The following is a 13,283-nucleotide window of genomic DNA, read 5'->3' as shown; positions in this document are numbered from 1 at the left end:
TCTGCTGTAAGCCAGCGGCGAGCGGCTGTGTGTCAAGTACCCAGCACAGGGCAGACACATCGACTCCCATCCCTGTTAGCTTGGGCCAAATACACACACGCCCCCACCCAGGGAAAGCACCACTAAGTCAGGAGTTCAGGAGTGGGGCAGAGCCAGGGTTGTGCTTCCCTGGAAAAGCCCTGCATTGTGCCTTCCTTTACTGGGACCCATGTTCCATAGTCAACATCCCCCGTTTACTGTCATATACCTGTCTCACCCTGGGCATGGGTGGGAATATGCAGAATTGGGACACAGAGGCCCAAGGAAGGTAAATGAGCTTCACAAACCCAACACAGCTAGGTGGAGAGCCCATTGGACAGGTGGACCAGCCCTTACTCCCAAAGTGCAAAAGTGGGCAGCTTCTCAGAGCAGGCATTTCCAGCCACGTCCACCTCTGCACTTATCTGACCAGGGGGAAAGGGTTTCTCTGTGAAGGCTGGACACAGAAAGTCTGCCTTCTGCAAGCGTTCTTGTCTTTGAAACCACCAGCAGAGGCTCTGGGGGCAGGGGTCTCTGGAAGAGGGCGTGAGAGTTTGGGGAGGGAGGCTAGAGGCCAGGGAAAGGGTCGGTGGATCTGAGCAGTCAGAGGAACAGCACGGGGAACTGGAAGCAAGAGCACAGAGTGTGTGCGTATGCGTGTGTGTGTGTGTGTGTATACATGCACAGACACAACGTATGCATGAACATAAATGTGTATATAAATGTGCATTTGTCCATGTGTGTACGAATGTATACATGAATGTGCATGTGTGCATATATGTGTGCAAATGAGTGTGTGTGTGTAGTGGATGAGGATGGGGAGGGATAGGAGGCAGGAGACTGGGGTGAGAAACCAACAGCCCAGAGCTCTGGGTCCTAATCAGCTCTGCAGCCCAGGACAAGCCCCTCACTCCCTCTGGGCCTCAGCGGTCTTATCTGTACTCCCCAAGTTTCACAAAGCACTTAGTACATACCAGGCACAGTGCTAAACACTCTGTGCACATTAACTCATCCAGCCCCAAATCACTCAGTTAAAAAGGGGTGAAGTCGTGCTCATTCAGCAGCACATATACTAAAATTGGAATGATACAGAGATTAGCATGGCCCCTGCGCAAGGATGACACACAAATTTGTGACGCATTCCATATTTTTAAACGATAAAGGGGATGACACCACAGATTCCACAGAAATACAAACTACCATCAGAGATTACTACAAACAACTCTATGCACATAAACCAGTAAACCTGGAAGAAATGGATAAATTCCTGGACACTTGCACCCTCCCAAGCCTAAACCAGAAAGAAGTCGAAACCCTGAATAGACCAATAACAAGGGCTGAAGTGGAGGCAGCAATTAATAGCCTACCACCCAAAAAAAGCCCAGGTCCAGATGGGTCCACAGCTGAATTCTAGCAGACATACAAAGAAGAGCTGGTACCACCCCTTCTGAAATTATTCCAAACAATCCAAAAAGGGGGGATCCTTCCCAAATCATTTTATGAGACCAACATCATCCTGATACCAAAACCGGGCAGAGACTTAACAAGAAAAGAAAACTTCAGGCCAATATCCATGATGAACATAGATGCAAAAATCTTCAATAAAATGCTGGCAAACCAATTTCAACAGCACATCAAAAAGCTTATCCATCACAATCAAGTAGGCTTCATCCCAGGGATGCAAGGCTGGTTCAACATACACAAGTCTATATACGTAATTCACCACATAAACAGAACCAAAGACAAAAATAACATGATTATCTCAATAGATGCAGAGAAGGCCTTCGACAAAATTCAACAGTCCTTTATGTTAAAAACTCTCAATAGACTAGGTATCGACAGAATGTATCTCAAAATAAAAGCTATTATGACAAACCCACAGCCAGTATCATACTGGATGGGCAAAAACTGGAAGCATTCTCTTAGAAATCTGGCACTAGACAAGGATGCTCTCTCTCACCACTCCTATTCAATATAGTATTGGAAGCTAGCCAGAGCAATCAGGCAAGAAAAAGAAATAAAGGATATTAGGAAAGGAAGGAAGTCAAATTGTCTCTATTTGCAGATGACATGATTGTATATTTAGTATACCCCATCGTCTCAGTCCAAAATCTCCTGAAACTGATAAGCAACTTCAGCAAAGTCTCAGGATACAAAATCAATGTGTAGAAATCATGAGCATTCCTATACACCAATAACAGACTTAAAGAGAGCCAAATCAAGAACAAACTGCCATTCACAATTGCTATAAAGAGAATAAAATACCTAGGAATACAACTAACAAAGGATGTAAAGGACCTCTTCAAGGAGAACTACAAACCACTGCTCAAGGAAATAAGAGAGGACACAAACAGATGGAAAAACATTCCATGCTCATGGTTAGGAAGAATCAATATTGTGAAAATGGCCATACTGCCCAAAGTAATTTATAGATTCAATGCTATCCCCATCAAGCTACCTATGACCCTCTTCACAGAACCAGAAAAAACCACCTTAAACTTCATATGGAACCAAAAAAGAGCCCGCATAGCCAAGTCAATTCTAAGCAAAAAGAACAAAGCTAGAGGCATCATGCTACCTGACTTCAAACTATACTACAAGGCTACAATAATCAAAACAGCATGGTACTGGTACCAAAACAGAGATATAAACCAATGGAATAGAACAGAGGTCTTGGAAGCAACGCCACACATTTACAACCATCTGATCTTTGACAAACCTGACAAAAACAAGCAATGGGGAAAGGATTCCCTGTTTAATAAATGGTGTTACGAAAACTGGCTAGCCATGTGCAGAAAGCAGAAACTGGACCCCTTCCTGACACCTTACACTAAAGTTAACTCCAGATGGATTAAAGACTTAAACATAAGACCTAACACCATAAAAACCCTAGAAGGAAATCTAGGCAGAAACATTCAGGACATAGGCATAAGCAAGGACTTCATGACTAAAACACCAAAAGCACTGACAAAAAGCCAAAATAGACACATGGGATCTAATTAAACTCCAGAGCTTCTGCACAGCAAAAGAAACAATTATTAGAGTGAACCAGCAACCAATAGAATGGGAAAAAATTTTTGCAATCTACCCATCTGATAAAGGGCTAATTCCAGAATCTACAAGGAACTAAAACAGATTGATAAGAAAAAAACAAACAGGCCGGGCGCGGTGGCTCAAGCCTGTAATCCCAGCACTTTGGGAGGCCGAGGCGGGTGGATCACGAGGTCAAGAGATCGAGACCATCCTGGTCAACATGGTGAAACCCCGTCTCTACTAAAAATACATACAATTAGCTGGGCACGGTGGTGCGTGCCTGTAATCCCAGCTACTCAGGAGGCTGAGGCAGGAGAATTGCCTAAGCCCAGGAGGCGGAAGTTGCGGTAAGCCGAGATTGCGCCATTGCACTCCAGCCTGGGTACTGAGCGAAACTCCGTCTCAAAAAAAAAAAAAAGAAAACAAACAAACAAACAAACAAACCCATTCAAAAGTTGGCAAAGGATATGAATAGACACTTTTCGAAAGAAGACATATATGATGCCAACAAACATATGAAAAAATGCTCATCATCACTGTTCATTAGAGAAATGCAAATCAAAACCACATTGAGATACCATCTCAAGCCAGTTAGAATGGTGATCATTAAAAAATTTGGAGACAACAGATGCTGGAGAGGATGTGGAGAAATAGGAACACTTTTACACTGTTGGTGGGAGTGTAAATTAGTTCAACCATTGTGGAAGACAGTGTGGCGATTCCTCAAGGATCTAGAAATAGAAATTCCATTTGACCCAGCAATCCCATTACTGGGTATATATTCAAAGGATTATAAATCATTCTTTTATAAAGATACACACACACACACACGCGCACACACACACACACACACACACACATATGTTCACTGCGGCACTGTTTACAGTAGCAAAGACCTGGAACCAACCCAAATGCCCATCAATCATAGACTGGACAAGGAAAATGTGGCACATATATATCATGGAATACTACGCAGCCATAAAAAACGATGAGTTTATGTCCTTTGTAGGGACATGGATGAATCTGGAAACCATCATTCTCAGCAAACTGACACAAGAACAGAAAATCAAACACCACATGTTCTCACTCATAGGTGAGTGTTGAACAATGAGAACACATGCACACAGGGAAGGGAGCATCACACACTGGGATCTGTTGGGGGGTACTAGAGGAGGGACAGTGAGGGGTAAGGAGTTGGGGAGGGATAACATGGGGAGAAATGCCAGATATAGGTGACGGGGATGGAGGCAGCAAACCACATTGCCATGTATGTACCTATGCAACAATCCTGCATGTTCTGCACATGTATCCCAGTCAATAAAATGTATATATAAAAGAGGTGAAGCCAGGATTTGAACTCAGAGCCCTGGCTCTCAAATGCCCAGGGCTGGCCTTTCAGAGCTCGTTAGCTCTCTCAGGAACCCTACCCCACATGGAGATCTATGAAGCCAAACCACAAACCTGTCTATGCAGAAGCCTTTCCTTTACCACTGTCTTTCACCACTTGAAGATTTTGCAATAAAGATTGAGATATCTGTCAGCACATTCTAGAAGCTTGGTTTGGCCAGGTCTGGAATTTCCAAAACAATTAGTGGGTTTACAAAAACATCCTGCTTGCTCCAAATCTAGGGTACTCAGCCCTACGGGTGGACTAGTGACTCGGGCAGGTATATTTTGGTCATGTTTTACCAAGGTGGTCAGATCTGTTTCTGACAGGCTCACCAAGGTGGTTATGTTTAGCTGGGGTGGCAGGTGGGGTGGGGTGTGGGATGGATGGAACGCTCCTGTACTAGAGTGGCTGTGATGGGAGACGGGGCAGCAGGAAGGAGGGGAAGGACCACTCTAGCTCTGGAGGTCCCTCTGGAACTGGGGATCCATTCCTGGTGCAAACCTTATACCTGCTGGAAGCATCAAGCCCATCTTCCACCTGGGGCAGGCAAGCCCCTCCCCCAGTGCCTTATCACCACCACACCTGGGGAAGTGTGGGCCGAGTGGACCATATACGTTCATGGTGGGAGGAGGCGCAGCACTGTGTCAGACAGTCCTAGGTCTGAGAACCAATGTGCCACCACTTGCTAGACAACTTTGATCCATCATCTCCACCCTTTGAGCCTTAATCCCGCTCCTGTAAAATGGGAACATCCATATTCCCCAGCTATCCCCAGTGTGGTTATGTGGGTTCAAGTTGCTAATAGTCCTTGGTCTATGGCAAATACGTGGCAAGAAGCAGCAACATGTATTCTTCTTCAATAAGGAGGTTGGGGATGCCTCACGAGAGGCAAAAAGGGAAATGGGTTTCCACAGCACCCAAGTCCAGGCTATTGAGGATTCAGAGCTAGCACCAGCTGCTGTAACCCATTTGCAGAAGATAAATCGCTACCACTTAGAACACGGGAAGCCCTGCAAACCTAAAGGATCACAAATCCTCTACCCTTGACCCTATCATCCACCCCTTTAGAAAAGCTGGGGGCCACAACTCTAGGAGCCCCTCCAAGCAGCCCGGTGCCCCCTCACCCTGAGCCACTGCTCAGCCTGGTCCTTGCTCTGCAAGCCCAGCACGATCACGTCGGCGTTCATGGGCGTGATCTTCAGCTTGTGCTCCTTCTTCCGCACTTGCTTCTCCTTGTGAACGACGCTGCTGCCCAGCAGGTTCACGTCCAGCTGAGGGCTGTGGTCCTTGGAGGATTTGTAGCACTGGAAGGAAAGACGGAAGATCCACCACTTTGACAGGTGCCAGGCAGAGGCGATGTCTGCAAAGGAGGGGCCATTGGACACTGCAGGACCCCACGGAGAGCCTGACTTTACCCAGCAAGACCAAGAGGCTGGATACCCTGAAGCAAGCCTGGAGCCCTATCCTCAAATATCAGAAACTCCTGTTTGTCACATCAGATTGTCCCCGTCTCCCTCAAGCCTCCTTCTCACCAGCCTCAGCCAAGGATGCTCCAGGATGCTGCTATCTAAACGGCTCAAACTTGCCCCAGGCCTTGGGCGGGGACCCTAAAATACCTCCTCTGTGGACACCCCTCAGTTCTCCAAAGTGGAACAGACTTTCACCCTTTCTCCACCTCTCTGCATTGCTTGCTTGGCTTCTACAGTAAAGGATCCATAGGGCACAAAAACTAAGCTTCGTGTCTGCCTAGTTAGGAAGATGATGTGTTAACAAAGACAGGAAGGACTCTCTTCCCCTACCAGAGAAAACACTTCGCCCCTTGGCTTCCCATCTGTAAAATGGGGGAAACCTTATGGGGTTGCTTAAAAGGATTACCTGAAATAACACTGGCACAGAGCAGGACCCATTGTAACCAGGCAAGAAAAGGTGTTTATAACAATTTGTGGAATTTCAAATCAGGACATGCAACTGCGAATTTTAATTTAAAATATCAGGAAACAGGACTGTTGTCAGAGTTTTACCCTGGTTCCTTGGTGGGTCTAGTCTTATAATCAGTAATTTAAAATATTGTTGCTTCTGAAGATACCTACCATTCTCATGCTGCACAGATAAAAACAGTAGCCGGAGCCAGGCACAGTGGCTCACGCCTGTAATCACAACACTTTAGAAGGCCGAGGCAGGCAGATCATGAAATCAGGAGTTCGAGACCAGCCTGACAAACATGGTGAAACACTGTCTCTACTAAAAATACAGAAATTAGCCAGGTGTGGTGGTGGGTGCCTGTAATCCCAGCTACTCAGGAGGTTGAGGCAGGAGAATTGCTTGAACCCAGAAAGTGGAGGTTGCAGTGAGCTGAGATTTTGCCACTGCACTCCAGCCAGAGCGACAGAGCAAGATTCCATCTCAAAAACAAAACAAAACAACACAAAACAGTAGCCAGAATTGGGGATGGGCTGCAGGAGCCTGACTGGACTCCAGTGGACAGGATGTGAAAACGGACCCGGGGACAGAAAGATGTGTGTGTCTCAAAAGAGGAGGATGGCACAGGGACGGGGGAGGTGGTGGTGGTCACAGCCCCCTTTGAGAGCCTGATGAAACTATGAGACCTTTCTGGTTCAGAAAATGTACATTCATCCATGCACACAAAATCCTGCATACAATTTCAGGTTAGGGAGAAGTTAAAATCCCAATATAAACAAGCTTAAAACCCCCAGGGTCAGGGACCAACCTGTTCCTCCTTCCCTTTCCCTGCACCTCCCCCAAGGAGAGAAGCCGGGGACAAGACAGCGTGAGGCAGACTGACCAGAAGCCTGGTGTCCTTGATGACACAGAGCTGCTTGGCCCACTGTCCCAGCCACTTCTTGCGCCACAGGAAGGCGCAGATGCGGGCGTCACGCATCAGCTCGATGCCAGCCTCCGGTGACGGCCACTGGTAGGGAGCCAACTTGCCCTTGCTGCCGTCCTCTTCGTCGTAGGACTCATAGGAGCTGCTCACAGCCTCTCCATCCTCTGCAAGGAAGATCATCTCAGTCAGGGCCTCGTGGGGCAGGGGATGGTCCTGAGGCAGTGGCACTGGGGAGGGCAGGAGCAGCAGCAGCCAGGCCACAGCTCTCGACTCTCCCTGCCCTCAAACTGGCCCCACAGCCACCAGCCAGATCCCAGGGCTGGCCTTCCTGCCCCCAAAGCCCTCAGCAAGGCTTCTCGGATGCTGCTTCTGGCCACAAAACACAAATAACTTCAAACCGAAGTCTCTCCCTTTTCCTCCTCTAATCCTGTCACTCCCCACTCCACAGAAACCCTGAGAAGACACTGAGCCGCAGACCAACTGTTTGCTCTTGACAAGGCCATTCTCCTCCTCGGGGCCTGTACTTCCTCAAGTGAGAGATGAAGGGCGTGGGGGCGGGGTATTGCCATGTTCTTCCAGGCCTGGCGTCTGGCATTCAAAGGGCTCAGGAGGAAGGGAACGCCATCTGCGCTCCACCGAGCTGTGCACGGCACAGGCCTGTAAGGGCCGCTGGCCTGGCTGGACCTGGCTCAGTCCCTGATCTGAGGAAGGGGCTGTGGCTCCTCAGAAATAAAAGACCAAATAAACCATGGCAGGCAGTGCTTTCTGGGGAAGCAGTCACCTTCTTACTCCCAAATACCCTCTCCTCGCCATAGCCCTTTTTAAAACCTCCACTCATAACCTCCACAGACCCGGCTCGCCTCCCTCCCTGCTGAATACCTCCTGGCACAAACGTAGCTCCTTTCCTGGTTTCTAACTTCAACCCTTCCTCTTTTGTTGTTCTGAAAGAATCCCAAAACTCATCAGAGCACAAATCACGCAGGATTCTATGCACACCCCACCTGCCTCAGTTTCTAGTTTCTGCCCCTACCACCCTGCAAGAGTCGTTCTGTTCCCAGGTCCCACTGCTCTATTCAAGGACAACAAAAACCATGAGAAGAAAATCAATCAATCAGTTCATCTGTCTATCGATTGATCTATCTACCTATCTACCTACCTACCTATCTGCATCCATCCATCCCTGAAAAGCAGGGCATGGAGGAAAGGGAACCTCAGGGTTTCAGTCTGACCCCTGGCACAGGAATCCTATCATAACCTTGATGCTCTGCCCGAATTTCCCGGGGAGGGCTCACCCCCTCCTGATCACTGGATACTCCCATTCCCGGGCAGCCCTATCTGTTAGGAAATGGGCCCAGCATCTATTTTCCTGACTTCTGCATGGCAGTCCTTGTTCTGTCCCCTTGAGTCAGGCTGAATGACACTCTGCCTTCATTCCCATGATATCCTTCAGAAGAGGACCAGCCCATGGGCCCCGACAACTTGGCAAAAGAATCCAGAAGCCCTTTCTCCTAGCTGTAAAGCTAGATTTTACTAAGAAGCACATTTGAATTAGAATATAGAATAATAGAATGAGGCCCCTGCAGTAGTCATTCTAGCAACGGTGACAATGAAAATGTGTTTTAATATTTCTAAAAACATTTTAAATATTTTCATATCAGTTTTATTTAAAAGCCATGTGACATTACACTTCTTTATGGCTTAATGTAAAAGTGTATAATTTATACTTATTAAATAAGACTGAAAATAGCAGTATTACCTAGAATAGAACACTGAATCTTCGATTACAGGCGACAACGTAAATTAACACAGGCTTCTCAGAAAGCAGTCTGGCAGCCTGTTTCAAGAGCCATAAAAATACCCATACTCTTTGATCCACTAATCCCAGTCCTGAGATTTTATCCTAGGAAACAAGTTTTTAAAAAAGAGAAGGGGCCAGGAGTGGTGTCTCATGCCTATAATTCTGGCACTCTGGGTGCTGAGGTAGGTGGATCACTTGAGCTCAGGAGTTCGAGACCAGCCTGGGCAGCAAATCCTACCTCTACAAAAAATACAAAAATTAGCTGGGCAAGGTGGTATGCACCTGTAGTCCCAGTTACTTGGGAGACTGAGGTGGGAGGATGGCTTGAGCCCAGGAGGCGAAGGCTGCAATGAACTGAGACTGTGCCACTGCACCCCAGCCTGGGCAATGGAGTGAGACCTTGTCTCAAAAAAAGGAGGGGGTGGGGGAGGAATGTTACATGCATTAGGATATTCATTCAAATGCTGTTTAGCAGACAGCAGAAGGGGACCGGGTAAGTAAAGCATGATTTTACCCACTTAGGAACCTACCAGGCAGCTGTAATCAATTAAAACTCTGAAAACTAGTGTGCAGCTCCATAAACTCCCTGAGGCGTGGTAAGGGAGAGCACAATTAGAACTGTAGGTGCAATAGATCAGCACTGCAAGGCAACAAAGGAAAAAGCTAAAAATCGTTGATTCGATGGGTGGTAGGATCAGGGCGATGTACACACAGTTTTCCATATTGTCAGTACTGCATTTCCCGTATAATAAGTGACATTTAAAAAATGATACAATGTCATTGAGATTCTTCCTTCAGTAAATTAATGGACGTGGCTACAGAGTTTAGGGTGAAGAATTTGGGTGAGTTCCCACTGTTCCGTGCTTCTGGGGTTGCCCCACATGTTTCATGAAGAAATCTAACATCTGCCCATCCTCCTCCATGGGAGTATTAGGAAGCTAAGAACAGCGAATCATCAGCAGGACTAGGTATGAAAGAAAAAACATTGAGAATAAAAAAAGAGAGAGAGACTGGGCGTGGTGGCTCACACCTATAATCCCAGCACTTTGGGAAGCCAAGGTGGGCAGATCACTTGAGGTCAGGAGTTTGAGACCAGCCTGGCCAACATGGTGAAACCCTGTCTCTTTTAAAAATACAAAAACAATTAGCTGGGCATGGTGGTGCATGCCTGTAATCCCAGCTACTAGGGAGGCTGAGGCAAGAAAATTGCTTGAACTGGGAAGTGGACATTGCAGTGAGCCGAGATCGTGCCACTGCACCACTGCACTCCAGCCTGGGTGACAGAGTAAGAGACTCTGTCTCAAAAAAAAAAAAAAAAAAGAAAGAAAGAAAGAAAGAAAGAAAAAAGAACAGAACACCAAATCATACTCCTGGAGTAGCTTGGAGGAAATTTAAAGCAAATATATTAATAATTGTTTTTACCCCTAAGAGGGATCATAGCACACCATAAACGTAGGATATTCTTGGCCAGGCATGGTGGCTCACCCCTGTAATCCCAGTACTTTGGGAGGCTGAAGAGGGGAGATCACTTGAGGCCAGGAGTTCAAGACCAGCCTGGCCAATACGGCAAAACCTCATTTCTACTAAAGATACAAAAATTAGCCAGTCATGGTCATGTGCGCCTGTAATCCCAGCTACTTGGAAGGTGGAGACGGAGGCAGGAGAATTGCTTGCACCTGGGAGGTGGAGGTTACAGTGAGCAGAGATCACGCCACTGCACTTCAGCCTGGGCGACAGAGCCAGACTCTGTCTCAAAAAACAAAACAAAAACAGTATGACAGATACTTGGCTTCTAGGTGGTGAACAGGAATGAGGCAGGATGCTCAGATAATTCCATCTGCATCTGCCATCCCTAGGTAGCCTCTACCCCACTGTGTCCTGTGGAATGAGGGCAGAACAGCCTTGCATGCTGTGGGTCTTTTAGCTATGTGTTTTGACACCACACTCAGGGGTGTGTGGAAAGCCAAGTAGGTTGCTCCCCTGGAAGACTGCACATGGCATGCACACGCAGACCCATGCAGGAGGACAGGAAGCAGGCAGTGGCCACCCTCAGGGCATGCACACGTCTAGGAGAGCCAGGCAGCAGGCAGGGAATCACTGGCATTCCAGCTCAGGGAGCAAGCAGTACCCAAGGTGATTGTGGCGTAAATGACTCCTTCAGGCACCTGCACCCATCTGGGGACTCCAGTGGGGAGAAATCTGCCAGCGTGACCTGCACAACATCCAGGAGCACAGAGAGAGGCAAGAGGAGAGAGACAGGATGAAGAGAGGAGCACGCCCAAGTGCAGAGGCACAGAGAGACGTAGACGTGGCAACTTGGCTGCCAGTCCACCAGCGGTTAGTGCTCACCCATCAGAGGTGCGAGCTGTTGGTGAGGCCACTGCCCAGCCAAGGACATCATTTCCCAGAACCAGACCCCTTCGCATCCAGAGATGACCGTGTGACTACTTGTCACCAAGGCACTGTGGGCAGAAGTGATGTGTGTCATTTCTGGCTGGCGATGTTAAGAAGCAGATAAGGGTTCTCTGCTCTCTCTTTGCAGAGGATCCTGTGGCCCTCGAGGGTAGCTGAGATTAACATGGGAGGAGCCTGGGCACCTAATCTACATGAGGATGAGTAATGCTCCACACTGAAATACCCACAGAGAAACAGGTTTGCACTGTGCTGCTAGAAACAGAAGTGCTGGGTTATGTGTTATAGCCACTAGCATTACCCCAGGGGGAAACACCATCAGTGAAGTACCTGGTATGGCTGGCAAGCAGGGCAAACCCCGATCTCCCCAGCACAGGCCATCGGGGCACCCATTACATGTGTGCTCAGAGACAGGGACATGACTCAGGGGAGCAGTGTGAGGACAGGGCTGGTAGAGCAGGTAAGAATCCAAGCAAATGGCCTTTTGCAGGAAGTCAACACATCACAACGGCCAACCAACTATAGCAAGGGGCTGGGGCCCCATGTCCATTCCTCCGACTGCAACCAGCATGTCGCACTGTTCCACCAGGCGGAACCGGAGGCAAGGCCAGTTTGTAAGGCAGGTGAAGGCCTCCCTCTATGCTGTGTGACTGCTTCTCCCCAGTCAGCCCCAGGACGCTCCCTGGCAGGACAGGCAGGCCTACGCTCCCTCCCATCTGGCAGCTGGATTTCCTCTGTCTCGGAGCTTTCCTGACCCTCTCTGCACGTGTGTCCAAGCTGTCCTTGGGATGACCCCTACCTGGCTACGACCAGTGTGAACTCACTGTTGAGAGACAAAACCAACAAGCCCTGGCCTTTCTGATCACTTGTTTGTGTCGAGATGGAGTGTCTGCCCCACAGACTGGTCCCCTGGCACGTCTGGGAGGCAGGCCCCTGCTGGCCCGGCCACACCTGAGGGTGGTGAGTCACTGTTGCCACCTTCAACGCGAATCCAGACAGCAGCACTGCACCCTCGGCTTTGGTCTGAAATCACAGCTCAACTGGTGAGTCGGAACCACCTCACACGCTCAGAGGGTGAATGCCAAGTGCTGGAGCCCACAAAGCCAGCGTCTCAGAATAGCCTCGGCCCAAACAGGCGTTTGCCTCCCACAGCGTTTCCAGCAGGAGGCGGCAGGTAAGTGTGAAGGAAGAGCAGGGGAATCCTGTGTTGCTCCCAGTCACCGGTCCCATCTCATCCCTGGTCCTGTTCTTTTTATTTCAGTAGGTTTTTGGGGTACAGGTGGATAAGTTCTTTAACGGTGATTTCTGAGGTACTGCACCTGTCATCTGAATATGTAATCTTTTATCCCTCATCCTTGCTCCCAACCTTCCCCCGCTAGTACTGAAAGTCCATTATATCACTCTTATGCCTTTGTGTCTTCATAGCTTAGCTCCCGCCTATAAGTGAGAACAGAGGAGATTTGGTTTTTTATTCCTGAATTACTTCACTTAGAATAATGGCCTCCAGCTCCATCCAAGTTTCTGCAAAGAACATCATTTTATTCCTTTTCCTGGCTGAGTAGTATTCCGTGGTGTGTGTGTGCCACATTTTCTTTACACCCTCACTGGTTGATGGGCACTTAGGTTGGTTCTGTCTCATTCCTGGTCCTGCTCTTTACAGAACCAACACCACCTTCCTCAGCCTAGTTCATTCCCAGCCCCAGGGGCCCTGGCCTTTTACATCTGCTGATTGATTTATGCTTTCAAAGCCCTTTTGTTTACAAAGGAAGGAAAGAGAAGCAGGTCAG

General features: G+C 48.2%; 1 protein-coding gene and 1 non-coding gene across 7 annotated transcripts in view; one reads left to right on the top strand and one right to left on the bottom strand.

Moving 5' to 3' along the window:
- Positions 1-13,283, bottom strand: part of AFAP1L2 (actin filament associated protein 1 like 2) — a 116,224-nt gene that overhangs the window by 17,843 nt on the left and 85,098 nt on the right. For 4 of the 6 annotated variants that reach the window (XM_064373813.1, XM_064373814.1, XM_064373811.1 and 1 more), the window contains exons 6-7: positions 7,245-7,450; positions 5,566-5,745 (exon numbers count right to left, since the gene is read on the bottom strand). In XM_064373813.1, the coding sequence (XP_064229883.1) occupies positions 5,566-5,745; positions 7,245-7,450 (386 nt within the window). Of the gene's footprint in view, positions 1-5,565; positions 5,746-7,244; positions 7,451-11,212; positions 11,297-11,433; positions 11,588-13,283 lie in introns of those variants that run through there. The other 2 variants (XM_064373810.1, XM_064373815.1) reach the window with 2 other exon arrangements.
- LOC135274035 (U6 spliceosomal RNA) lies at positions 1,068-1,170 on the top strand. The gene has a single exon (XR_010341852.1). It is a non-coding gene; the product is annotated as a U6 spliceosomal RNA (small nuclear RNA).

The sequence above is a fragment of the Aotus nancymaae genome, unplaced genomic scaffold, assembly GCF_030222135.1.
Source record: "Aotus nancymaae isolate 86718 unplaced genomic scaffold, 86718_ANA_hifiasm-v0.15.2.pri h1tg000010l, whole genome shotgun sequence".
Lineage (NCBI taxonomy): Eukaryota > Metazoa > Chordata > Mammalia > Primates > Aotidae > Aotus > Aotus nancymaae.
This window is presented reverse-complemented; position numbering and strand designations above follow the sequence as displayed.